The sequence below is a fragment of the Anser cygnoides genome, chromosome 1 (assembly GCF_040182565.1).
Source record: "Anser cygnoides isolate HZ-2024a breed goose chromosome 1, Taihu_goose_T2T_genome, whole genome shotgun sequence".
NCBI lineage: Eukaryota > Metazoa > Chordata > Aves > Anseriformes > Anatidae > Anser > Anser cygnoides.
In genome coordinates, this window is record NC_089873.1 from 33,886,388 (window position 1) to 33,898,984 (window position 12,597).

A 12,597-nucleotide genomic window follows, 5' to 3' on the forward strand; every position below is an offset into this window, starting at 1 on the left:
AAAAACACACAACAAACAACTCACCAACCAACCAAACACCCAGAAACCCACAAGAAGGGAGGCAAAGGAGCAGAAAGAACCCAAGCTAAACCCTGAGTTCCCTCCCACCCCCCTCCTTTTACATTGCAGAACTGCGCACATCAACAGCCAACATGCTAACACCTTCCCTTCTCTGACACATCTATTTGAATAAATACACCTCTCTTCTTTGCAGTCAGCAGAGCGAATAGCCTCCCACATTTAAGACAGTGGAAGTTTTACAAAGCACTTCATAATAGAACAGAATTGAAGGTCATCTTACCCTACAGTTTGATGGAAATACAGATTTACTTTCCCCCCCCCTCTTTTTAAATATCTAGCCACCCAAATGCCCACTCATTTAAGCTGCACTACATCAGAATACACAAACACACAAAAATAAAACATTAACAACAGAAAAAGGAAGCTTTGACTGAAGTTCCATCCAGCAGGATGATGGAATCAACCTTCAGAGAAATACATAGGAAACTAGATGCTAGTTTTTGCTGCTATACAATTACATATTCATTTTAATTCCATATATTTCTGTTGGTCCTCCCCCCACCACCTTCACTTCAGTGGTTCAGTTTAGAAGTCTTTTTAAAAAAAGAAAAAAAAAACACCACAAAAACATAACACCAAAACCCGACACCCAGCTTCTAACTAATCCATATACTGGTTCTTGTACAGTGGGTGAAGTGCATTATTTCTGCCCTTAAGACAACTGTCAGGGAATTAGATTTTTTTTTTTTTTAATTTATGCAAGCAGGATGTAGCATTAGAATTGCACGAAAAGCTGTGAGAAACTTGTATGTGAACACTGCCCTAAAATTCAATGATGAACTTAATTCTTGTCTTTTCATTGGGACTCTGTGTTTTCCAGTTGATTCTGTTCCTTTCTCAGTTTCAAAGAATGCCCAACCTTCTCATTCATCCACTCAGTCCCAAACCTTGAGCATTACTTCAACTGAAATCAGAAGCTCCAGGAACAAGAAACAGAGCAGAGCTGTACTGATTTATAAACCAAACAAAAACAGCGGTACTTGCATGAACAAGTTGTTGAACAGTAAAGGCAGAAGCATTACGCCTCCTTTTGAAGCTCTAGTATTTTACCTCAACTAAAAGCTTAGCCCTAGCGGAGGATTTTTGTTTGTCCCCTGAAGCATCATGGCCTGTGTTAAAATAAGCCTGTTGGGCAATTAAGCCAGTTCCCTAGAGGCTCAGATTACTCAGACAGCTGTTGTCCTACAGTCAACACACAGCTACCCTACAGCAACGTAGCAAGGTGTCGTTCAACCGCCGTATTTGATGCTATGAAATGCACTGTAACTGTTGAACCAGCTGCAAACTTCCAGGTAAATACTTCGATTTGCAGATGCATCAAACTGTCAAAGAGAGGAGGAAGCATAATTTACCTAGTAATTCTCACTCCCATTTCAGGATTTAGCTTAACTGAAAGCTAAGCTTTTCCAAGACAATCTGTTTCTACATTAAATTTACACATGAATATTATGCTCCCAAATTTAAATCCAGTATGATTTTATTCATAGCAATGACATATAGAACACTAAGGGTTACTAGCATCATTTCAAGAGGCAAGTGTTTTACTTCATTAGGAAAATATTCACATTAACATGTCCAGTTCATCTGGAAAAGTGTTTAACAATTACATACAGTTATACATGGCAGAAATAGGGGAAAACAATGTAGAAGAATCAAAAGCTACAGCTAGGTTCGGGTATGTTTCTACTATTAAGACCAGGTGACATTTCTACTCCTAAGTTACTTTTCATAGCTCTAGCATTATCTCATAGTTTGTAACAAATCTCTGGAGAAATTCTAGTAAAGACAGGACAGTCTCATGTGCATCCCTGCCCATGCCCTCTGCCACAGTACAATTGCTGGGCACCCTTGAGGACAGCTAGAGGTTACTTTGTCTGTACAATGTTTCATCTAAACATACATAAGCTTTAAAGTAGAAATGGAAGAAAATTCCCCTGCCTCTTTTCCCAACAAGGAGGCTGAATTTGGAAGGAGTGGGAGTAAAAAAAGCTGTGTACAGTTTTACAATAAAGACACATGAAGTGTGGTGGCCTTCTACTCATCTCTTCGTTTTTGAGGAGATGGTTCATTAACCAAAGAAGGTGTCAAGTCTTCTTTCATTCAAGGCAAATTAACAGGTTCTCTCTGCTGAAGCTTCTATCCAGAAAATATTGTAAGCAATACTGAATGCACACTGTCCTTTTGGGAACAAAGTTATTTAAAACAAGAAAAAAGCCATTGATGAGTCCACGCAGCAGCTATTGCTTTTATTGTGCATAACAAGGCATGCATGTGTCACAATCTTAGAAGAGTTACAGCTCCATACAATATCTTCATTTAACATAGCTATCTAAAAATCAGAACATCTGATCATTTAATATAGTAATCAAAATCATTAGAACTTCGTGGCTGATATTTGAGGTGTTTCTTTTCTTCACAACACCACCTTTCTTGGAGGGTAAAGACACTGAATCGCTGTTTTTAGGTCTATTTAAAATAAAATAATAAAAACAAAACAAACCCACGAGATAAGCACAAAGTTTTTGTAGTTGTGCTTTAGGAAAGCTACTTCTGACAAGAGAAGCTAGTTTATTTTTCTAGAAATATAATAGCTGGATAATAAAGATACAGAGCACATAAGAACAGATTTTAGTCTCAGTATGTAGTCAACAAACTAATTAGTTACAATTTGAACAATTGTTTCCTCTCTACCTACAACATTCAGGTTAGGTATCTTTCACTTCTTATCCAAAATAGCCATCTGTTGCTTCTATATCTCATAAAGCATTGACATGTTCTATTGGAATAGTGTCTGTCATTAGGAAAGGATGAAAGAATTTATTACCTGTAAGGATTTGTGAAACATGCTAAGGAAGCTACTGTATGTGTCACTGTACTTCTCTTGATACCATCTTATTGGGAAAACTTGGACCCAAGACTTGGACCAAGCTCAAAAACATTCACACTGAGATTTACTCTGTAATGGATTTGTAAGCTGTTTCATGAATGCACTTCACTTGATAAATATGGCAAGAAAAACTGTATACCACAGAACATGTCATTTGAAAAAAAATGTATCTAAAGTCTAGGTTTTCTAAAAGACTTTGATTAAAACAGCTCTCTTGTGCAGCAGTTCTCAGATGCATTGCCTATGTATGCATTACCTTGATCAAGAAGATTTTTTTGTTGTATTACAGTTTAAGTTCAGGGTTTTTTTGAACACCCTGCATATTTGGTTCATGAACGTAACCCTAATTCAGCCTGCAGTGCTTTGTATTGCAGCAGATCACTGTGGAACTTGTTGCAACATAAGCTACTTCCTTCCTCTATCCTTTAGGACAAAAGAAAAGCAGATCAGAAAGAAGAATACAAATTAAGAAATCCAGTTACCATACAGAACTCTATACCCACAGAAAAAAATACACATATGCAGTATATTCTACACAGTCAGTGATCCAAACCCTACTCTAACACAAAGGTAATGATCGCTGTAAGATCAGAACACCTACTAGAAACGTAATGCAAGGCAGCTCTTTGTGCCAGTTGCTTTGTTTTATTAAGTCAGTCACTGGTACTGCACAGGGCCTGCCTGAATGTGCCTCAATGCTTCAGAGAATTTACAGTAAAACATACTGCCCTTTCAAATCCTCCAGATGAGGAAAAATGAATGAGGGAGATCAGGTACAAAGATTAAGAGAGACGTGTTTAGCAGGGAAGGGTCATTAAAATCAAAATTATTGTGCAAGAGATGTTGATGAAACAGACAGTGTGCTCAATCTTTTCTTCAGCACTCTTTTCCTCTTGTGATGGTTCATAAGAGGAATTACTAGAAGAACAAAGACAGTTCTCTGGTGTATTTATTGGCACTCAAAAACAGAAGGGAAGTTAAGAAGTTAAAATGCCTGCAGTAGAGAAGAATAAATGTTTTATCTCCTCTAACATAAGATTGTCATATTTGACGACAAAATAGTAGTTTTCTTCTAATGTGTGCAGACAAGACGCTTGCTGCTCGAGCAGTCATCTTAGCTGAGGTTTTTTAGGCTACTCTTTGTATCTGCTTCTCATAGAAAAGTCAACCTCTTAAGCTTTACTTAACTGCTTTCAGACCTGCTCATAACAAACTAGAACAGGTGTGCTTCCCAGTTCAAACTGGAAATACAAGCTCACCATTTATAGTTTTGACCTGTTACATGAGAAACACATGTAACTACTTCCCTTGATACAACACTACAGTACTGAAGGTGTTCCAAGACTCCAGAGCAGTTCTTACACCGAGCAATGGCCAAAGCTCCCTCTTTATTCTGCCCACACAGCGATGTTATTACGCACGTGTTCTTTATATCAAAGGTAGCCCTTCCGCTTCCCTTCAGCGCTCTCACTGAAGGCTGTGCCCAATAGCCTTAGCTCCAGATTTAGACATAAGCGTTTGTCACCGTTCATGATCTTCTAACATCCCTCCCTGAAATACAAAGTCTCAAGCTTGAAAGTCTACATTATGAAGTTACACGATGTCGGCTTACAGAGGTGGATGACAGCTAGCACAGAATGAATCCCATTCATGCTGATCCCACTGAAACCATTCCCTGTCCTTTCACCTGCCCAGGAGTTCTTGGAAGAGCACAGGTTAGCACGGCCAAAGGCACACAAGATGAGAGTCTAATAGCACAGGAGAGTTTAATAGCATAGGCAACAGAAACCTACGGCACAGCAATACTCTCGGATGCCACAATTAACTGCAATAAACATAGCTGTGGAGGACAGAACAGTTCAGGCAACATTTTAAAATAAAGTTCATTTGAAGACTAACTTCTCTTAGTGCGGATTCTAATCTTCCTTTCATTTCTTCTTTAGAAAGTGGACACCTTTTCTCAAAAGGAAAGAAAATATGGCACTAACTCAGCTGTAATGCCACTGAATTCTGAAACTAAATGTTCAGATTTAGTCATTGGGACCTAACGTATCTAATGTGTCGTGGCAAATTCCCTATCTATTTTTACCCCTTCACTGAGTCAATCAGCAGACACTCACTTAAAAGCAACATATATATCTTTTTACAAAAGAAGATCTTCAGAGTGCTATTGCTGCTGGTTGCATAAAGAAAACCTGTGGGTACAGGACATCTCCCTGTAATAATAATGTTGGAAGTCTTCCATTGCTAGAAAAGGGAGCAAAATGGCAAACACATTTACCATCTACCTAAACTGTCCAGGTTTTAATTAGGACATACACAGTTACACGTAAGAGCCATAAACTCTCAGAAAAACAGTGATTTTGCACAAGTTAAAAATAGCAATTTAGATAAATGGTTGATCCTGTTGTGTTTTGAATCCTGGATGCAACACAGGATAGAAGAAGCACCCAACTTGAACACAGATTGCTGGCAAAGCCTTTGAGTATATGAAGCACAACTGTAGTTATGCAACACAGCTCATCCCGGAATGTAAACGTTCAGCAAAATCTTTAAAAATAAAACATTTAGAGTCTTATGCTCAGTTCTATTATACTCCAACACTTAGAAAAACAGGAAAAGTGTTTTTAAAACCAATTTATTTATACCCAAGAAAGAATACTTGAACAAAAACATTTACTTACTAAATACTAACAGTGGACACAAAAAATACATGGCACTACTGTGCTTCATATAGCCACATGCTTGTAATGTTTCTATCAGTCCAAGCTGCAAAACCTCATCTGTTTCTCAGAGCTGAAACCTCTTAACAACTTAGCTTTCAAAACAATAAAAAAAACTATGAGATTAGGCAATAGTTTCATGCACTGAACAGGTCCTGCCATAGAGCATCCTCAGAGGAGGAAAGATGGGTGGTTTTACCCATCTGATGTCACTAATAGAAAGAAGCAGTATAAGCCTTAAGTAGCTTTAAAAGCAACCCCCCACTATTTTTATGGCATCGCATTTAGTTCACTTGTAAACTCTTAAGAGCAGAATTTATTTTATTCTATTTGTATAGCATTTCATGCTAAAATAAATTTGACATGACAAAAAATTTAAAGAGTTTGAAAGTGAATGATATGAAAAAGTTTTCCTTTCCTCTTTGGGCTTAAAAGCATCCGTTAGACAATGTGAACAAGTTTAAATCCAGCAGCAAGCCTTCAGTCTACTGTACTGCTTTACCTCCCTGTGCCCGTTACTGTTTATTGCCTTTCAGCTGCCATAATAACAATCAGCTAAGGAAGTCAGGATAAAGCTGTGGATGAGAATTTGTCATTCACTGCTAAATAAAAGCATCATAATCATTTGCAGAACAGCAAATCTGGCAATAGGAGAGGGACTTAGTTTATTATCTGTTTTGTAAATATAAATTAAGTTTCATCTGATAACCTTTAACACTTTCTGAACATTTCATGTGGCTTCAGAGAAATGATTTGTCTTACTACCTATCTTCAGTAATAAAAGAACACAAAAAATAAGGTTAAAAACAAGCAAAGAAATACATAAGTGTATTGTATATGTACATACACACACACAAGTGATAACAACCTTCTCAAGGAAATACTAAAACCAAAATAACAACTTCAAAAGAAACTTATCATAAAGAAACCATGTAGCGATGTCTCCTATTGATTCTGTAATAAATAACTTGTTCAAGTGCACAGAAGCAGGACAAAAACCTCACAAGTTGCACCTCATTAGAGCAAGTGTTGTGTCCCCCACCACAATATAGCATAAGGTAATTCTAATTTGGTGTTTTATATTGACAATTGAAACTGCTACAGGAAAGTCAAAGATCTTAAAGACTTAATGCAAAGACTACAGGACATGTGAAGAAAAGGGGATTAAACAGAACAATAAATAATAATTAGTTCAACAAGTCATTTTCCTTTAAGGTTCTAGCACTATCTACAAAGGTATGGCTATTATGGGATACATGCCAATAACTATAATTAGAAAACCCAAGGTTTTATCAGACTTGCTTTGTAAACTAACATGAAAACCAATTGGTCTCAGTCCTTAGAGTTCACAGGTGAGAAACAGCACAGAAGATAAGCAAGATTAAGTTAATGATACTGCAATATTATGACGTACATAATACTGTCTGATCTTCTGAACTGCCATCACCATTTTTTACTGATCCCTAAACCCTAGTAACCATTAAAAAGGCACGATGGTTAGTGAAAGAAAACACAAAGTCCTTCGTTACACTAAAGAGGTGGTTTCGCATGATCTACATATAAAAGTGCTTCACTGACCAGTTTATATCAAGTCATATCAAACCTATTTTCTTATGCTGAATAAAAGAAAAACACACTTTGGTTCTCGGTCTTACCTCAGCCCATTTAAGAATACAAGTCATGCAGAAGGTATGACTGCAGCTCTCAGGAACACCGATCTCTTGTTCTAGAAGGCCATTCAGACAGATGGGGCATGTGCTACCGTCATATAATAAAGTAGAACAGGAACAGCTTTCTTCCTTTTCTTCACCTGGTATTATGAACATTGACACTCGGAATTTTTGTCAGTTTTTTTGAAACAAAGTCTTTGTAGATTTGAATAATAAGGCAATAAAATACATTTTTGTGTAGTTGGAAGCAGATTAATCAAGTTTTTGGGTCTAATACAGTCAAGATGCTGGCCAGAAGAGTAGTTCCAAGCATATACTTCAGGTGAAAAGTACTGTGCAACATATTCCATAGAACACTGTCTCACGACTTGCTGTTAAAGGAAATCTAGCTCTAGTGCTATTGATGTCTATTAGCTCTAGTGTTAAATATGGAAAGCATCACAGTATTTCCTACTGCTCACGGAGTCATTTACTCATTGCTCTTCTGAAATCACGTAAGTCCACTCTCTCCATGCAATACTTAGCCCAGCATATCCTATACTCATTATCCTTATATATACATAGTCTACCTTTATTCTAGTTTTCCAGTCTCAGAACTATTTTAATCTGACCATCCTCAAATATTTACCTAATCAAGTACATTTAACAAAATCGGGAGCATTTTTGCATAATGAAAACAGATCCCAATTTAAACAAAAGGAGACGAGCTTTCCTTCAATGAATTTTACTTTAATTATTTTTCTGAATAGCAATTGCCATTTCTATTTTTGTTCTGCTAGTAGAAGTCAACAAGTGAAAAACAGAATTCATGGGAAAGGATACAGGGACTCCACAGGACAAAGAAAATATTATGATGAGATAGTTATGTTTACACAACTTCTTTCAAAACAAGCAGCATACTAATTGAGAGAACAAATGTAAAATCTGACCTTTCACAGCTCGAACCTGAATAATACACTTGAACGTTTTCACACACAGACTTTACCTTCCATGCCTTCATGCTTCTGGCCCTCTGTGTCTTGAATACACTGCTTTCTGTTCCTCATCTTCTTACAAAATGTAGTCTGGAAAACATAGAAATAGTTTACACAGTTCATTTATATTGCAACTTGAAGATAAAACTGACCACTATGGACATAATGAGTGCTCTCCAGCGCTCTCCATTTCATTATACCTTTGTAGAGTAGAAACACATGACGTTAGGAGTCAGATACAGATCTTTTACAGTCTGTTTGCAATTTATGGGTATCATTAATGCTGTCTAGCAACCGATACTTCCAACTCAAAAATTGTCTTTGTTCAACAAATGCAAAGTTTTTGCAGTGTTTTAAGACCACCAACGGTGCTTTAACTTTTAAAAGTTAAATGCATTGCTAAGTTTCTATGCAAACCACCCCATTTAACACTGCAGTAACTAACCTCTTGTAAATTGCTCTTCACAAATGGTTGAAGCAACAAAATTAAACACAAAAGAACCAGCAGAGCTAGTTGCTTTCCACTCCTAGCATCCCAGTGGTAGTGGAAAGCAAAAAAAATGAAAGCAGCTTACATTTGCTTGCTTCTTGCTTTTGCCATACAATTAGAACTATTAACACCCAGGAGAGAATAAAGGGGAAGGATCTTGCAATATCAAGCAAGAGAGCAATTCACCCGTGCATTTTAGTGAAGTATGAGCGATGGAGAGGATGCACCTTTTAAGTGTTATCCAAAGGAGTTGTATGGAATAGGAATAGCAAGAAGAGAGCATGTCCTTGGGATCAACGCCATAAAGGTCCAAAGAACTTGGTATCACGTAATAAACAGCAAGAATATGTTCTTTGGATGGCTCACCCACAACGTGCGGAATGAAATACGCTTGGAAAAGCATCCACACCTACGTCTGAATCTCTTGCATTTCAACCTGCTGTGGTCGCACCAGAGATCCCACGAACACCTAAACCACCAACCCAACAGCCCTAGAGAAACCAGTGCTTTTGTTCTGAACTCTATAAACTTTTTAAACTATTACTATTTGAAAGAACCAATTAAAGTTTCACAAGGGATTGAATGACTGAGAAATGACTAAGATTTACTACGTAAGTATTCAGACCTGAACCAAGCTGACTGAGATTTCAAGCCCTTACTCTTTAATGGCTTTACTAGAAAAAGTAATGAGAGCCCAGAACACCACGACCATGCTCGTCAGCTAAACTTCCTTTATTTCACTTGAAAACCACACTGTTTTTTCTTTACTAGCTGGATATCCAGGAGGGTGGGAGAGGCAGAATTTGCCTCCTAAAACTTTTCTTCTCATCAAATCTTTATTGCTTGATCTTGGCAGTAGGAAGTGTTTCAATGATCACGGCTTCTTACTGGGAAAAGAAACACTCCTGCAGATACCCATCACACAGCACACTCCTCGCTTTTGTAGGCACCCAAGAAAGCAGGGCTCTGAGCTGTGCCCCAAACACAGTTCATTAAAGAAGCGGTCGAAACTGTGAAACTACGTCGAAATCTGTATTAGAATTCTAAAGTGCATCAGTGTTCCCATTAGAAGCTGCTTTTCAAACACACACACACACACACACACACATCACCCTTACACATTTAGTCAGCTGGGGGAAAGAAGGAAAGACCCCAGGTGGAAGGAAATTCCACCTTTTGGTAACCTAGAGCAGTTACCAACACTAATATTAATACAGGCTGTGCTACAGTCAATGCCGCTAAGTTGCAGACAAGCTCTGTTAACACAGCCACCATTGACAAAGCCACCAATAAATAACCTTCGCAGGCTAGGCAAGGATGAAACTCAGCAAAAGCCAAACTGCTACAGTAAAGCTTCACATCTTGAACAAGTGAAATCCGCAAATCCGCATCAAATTAGGACAGATAAGACCACAAAAAAACATATCTGGACTTAAAATAAGAGATCAAGGCTTTTTGTTTTCCCTCTGATTTGCAACGGGACTTTTAAGTGGCTTTGGTTCCAAAAAGTTTAAATCAGGTGACGGCGTGCAGTATACATGTTTTATGTTTAAACAGAGACGTTCCTTTTGTATGTAGTACGTGTTAACAAAACCTCAGCAATGCTTTCACAGAAGCAGACAAATCCACAAAAAGTCCTCATTCCTAAGACCCTTAGGATGCATCACGCAGACAAGAGAATTCCACATTGTGCATCCATCCACAGGAGAAAAAAAATAGAGTTTGGATACCAAATTGTAACTTAAGGAGTAGCAGTAGAGTTCATGCTTATTATAACGGAGGTCTTGAGATAACTAAGGCAGCTCGTAGAAATAGAACCCACAGAAACTCTTTAGATTTTTTTCCCCAGAAAGAGTAACCTTTCCTTTATTGTACTCTTTCTAGACACAAAGACATCCCAGAAATTCTTGCACAGTGACAGTAATTAGCAAAACTCATCCTAAGATTTTGACAAAATATCAGTAAATCCGAGATGTGCAGCGACTGCAAATGTTTGTGCCGTGTTGTATCGTTCTTCCCACAAACCTAACATTTAAACAGGTTCTGAGTGCCACTAACGCATGTCACAGCTCAACTTTTTGCCAGTTTGACACTGTGCATTTCTCACAACACAGAAATTTAATACAAATTAGTTCAGTAGTATTAATATATATTAGTTTATATTTAAAAAGTATAAAACTTCACCAAAATCTATATAGTATTTAACAAATGAACTTCAGAAAGACTATTTTCTCACTGTTTTAAGAGGGGCTTCACAGCCAGTAGAGTAGCACGAGTTAATACTAAAGACCACTGTTATATTTATAAAATTAAAAACAGTTAGTAAAAGAGAACTTAGTGGTTTAAAAAGAACAGGCAGTACAGAAAATAGAGGGTTTTTTTGTCCCCAGATGTGACATTCCTTTAGATTCTTTTAAATTTAAGCAAGATTTGGAAGTATTTCTCAGAATTTTTCATCACAGTTGCATGCCACAGAAGAAATCTGTAGTCTTGGCTGAGGACAGACAGTGAAAGAGTTGAGATCAGTTTTTTTGTGAGATCCTCCCAGTTACCAAGTTGTATGATCTTACATGAAGATCCAGTCACATCCATGACCGATCATGTCCAATAAGGCTGATATATATTTGAATGTCAATAGCTAGAGTACTTACACCAAATTTCCTTCGCTTATGACCAACACATTTTTCACTTAGTTACAGCTATTCAGTTGTTGATGTGAGATATTAGAAGATACCCCAAGACCTACATATGCAAGGCATTTAACAAGACAGAAACAAAAGCATAACAACAACAAAAACAAACAAACAAAAAACCACAACTCTAAAGAGAAATACTTCTTAAGAATGTGTAAAGATAGGACGGCATTATAGCCAAGGTGGTATTTTTCTGGTTTTCAATGGAATTACTTTGTAATGGAAACAGCTTATTTAAACTCACTAAATGTTATTTAATCTATTTAATTTGAGATAAAGACAAGAATACTCTGGTATATTAAAATGAAAATAGTGAACAAGGACACTATCACAAGTACCCCCCTTTTCTCCCCGTTATTTTAATGGAGTTAAACGTTTAAGTTCCTAGGTTATTATTCACAGGAAATTCCAGTTCTTGTCTTCAAGAAAGGCAAACACCAAAGACATTTCCCAACAGAAGTGCTTAAAGTTAATCATTTACTGTGGGAATAGATTTGTTACCATCGGCCTGAAGAACTTGGCTTCGTGATATACTTGGCCATCTCCTTGATGCAGACCAATATGCCATTTAATCACTAAATCTTCTATATCACAAAAATTTAAAGTGTGACAACCTTTTATGTTAACACAGGCTACTACGTAGAACTCATCCTAAAAACACAGATGTATTTCAACACTAATTCACTGTGCATGCAGAGAAAAACCTTGGTCTGTTCGAAGTCATGCAACGCCGTGTCCCATTGAACTAAAACCTATCACATTAAAGTCTTAATTTTAGGTAGGCACAGAAAAATCATTGGACAAAAATGAACAGCAGTGTAGCAACTGACAAATGGAATTGTGTCTGCTTTTTGACTAACTACAAGACAAAAGTCTTCACAAGCACTCTTCATGCCCAGTAAATGCAACAACTCAATATACTCCTCCTCCAATACGGTCACAATCCACAGACCTGTCTACACAGAAGTACACTTGTTCGTTTTAGAAAGGAGGATAAAAATCAAGAGCATGCAACAAAACCTCCAGTAAGCAAATGCAAAATGATGTCCAATACTTTTTTATTCTTGTTTCCTTAAGGG

General features: G+C 37.3%; 1 protein-coding gene across 3 annotated transcripts in view; it reads right to left on the reverse strand.

Moving 5' to 3' along the window:
* SCAF11 (SR-related CTD associated factor 11) overlaps positions 1-12,597 on the reverse strand; it is a 47,858-nt gene that overhangs the window by 23,948 nt on the left and 11,313 nt on the right. For all 3 annotated transcript variants that reach the window (XM_048065904.2, XM_048065902.2, XM_048065903.2), the window contains exons 2-3: positions 8,347-8,425; positions 7,347-7,501 (exon numbers count right to left, since the gene is read on the reverse strand). In XM_048065904.2, coding sequence (XP_047921861.2) covers positions 7,347-7,501; positions 8,347-8,407 — 216 coding nt within the window. In that variant the 5' untranslated portion in view covers positions 8,408-8,425. The remainder of the gene's footprint in view (positions 1-7,346; positions 7,502-8,346; positions 8,426-12,597) is intronic.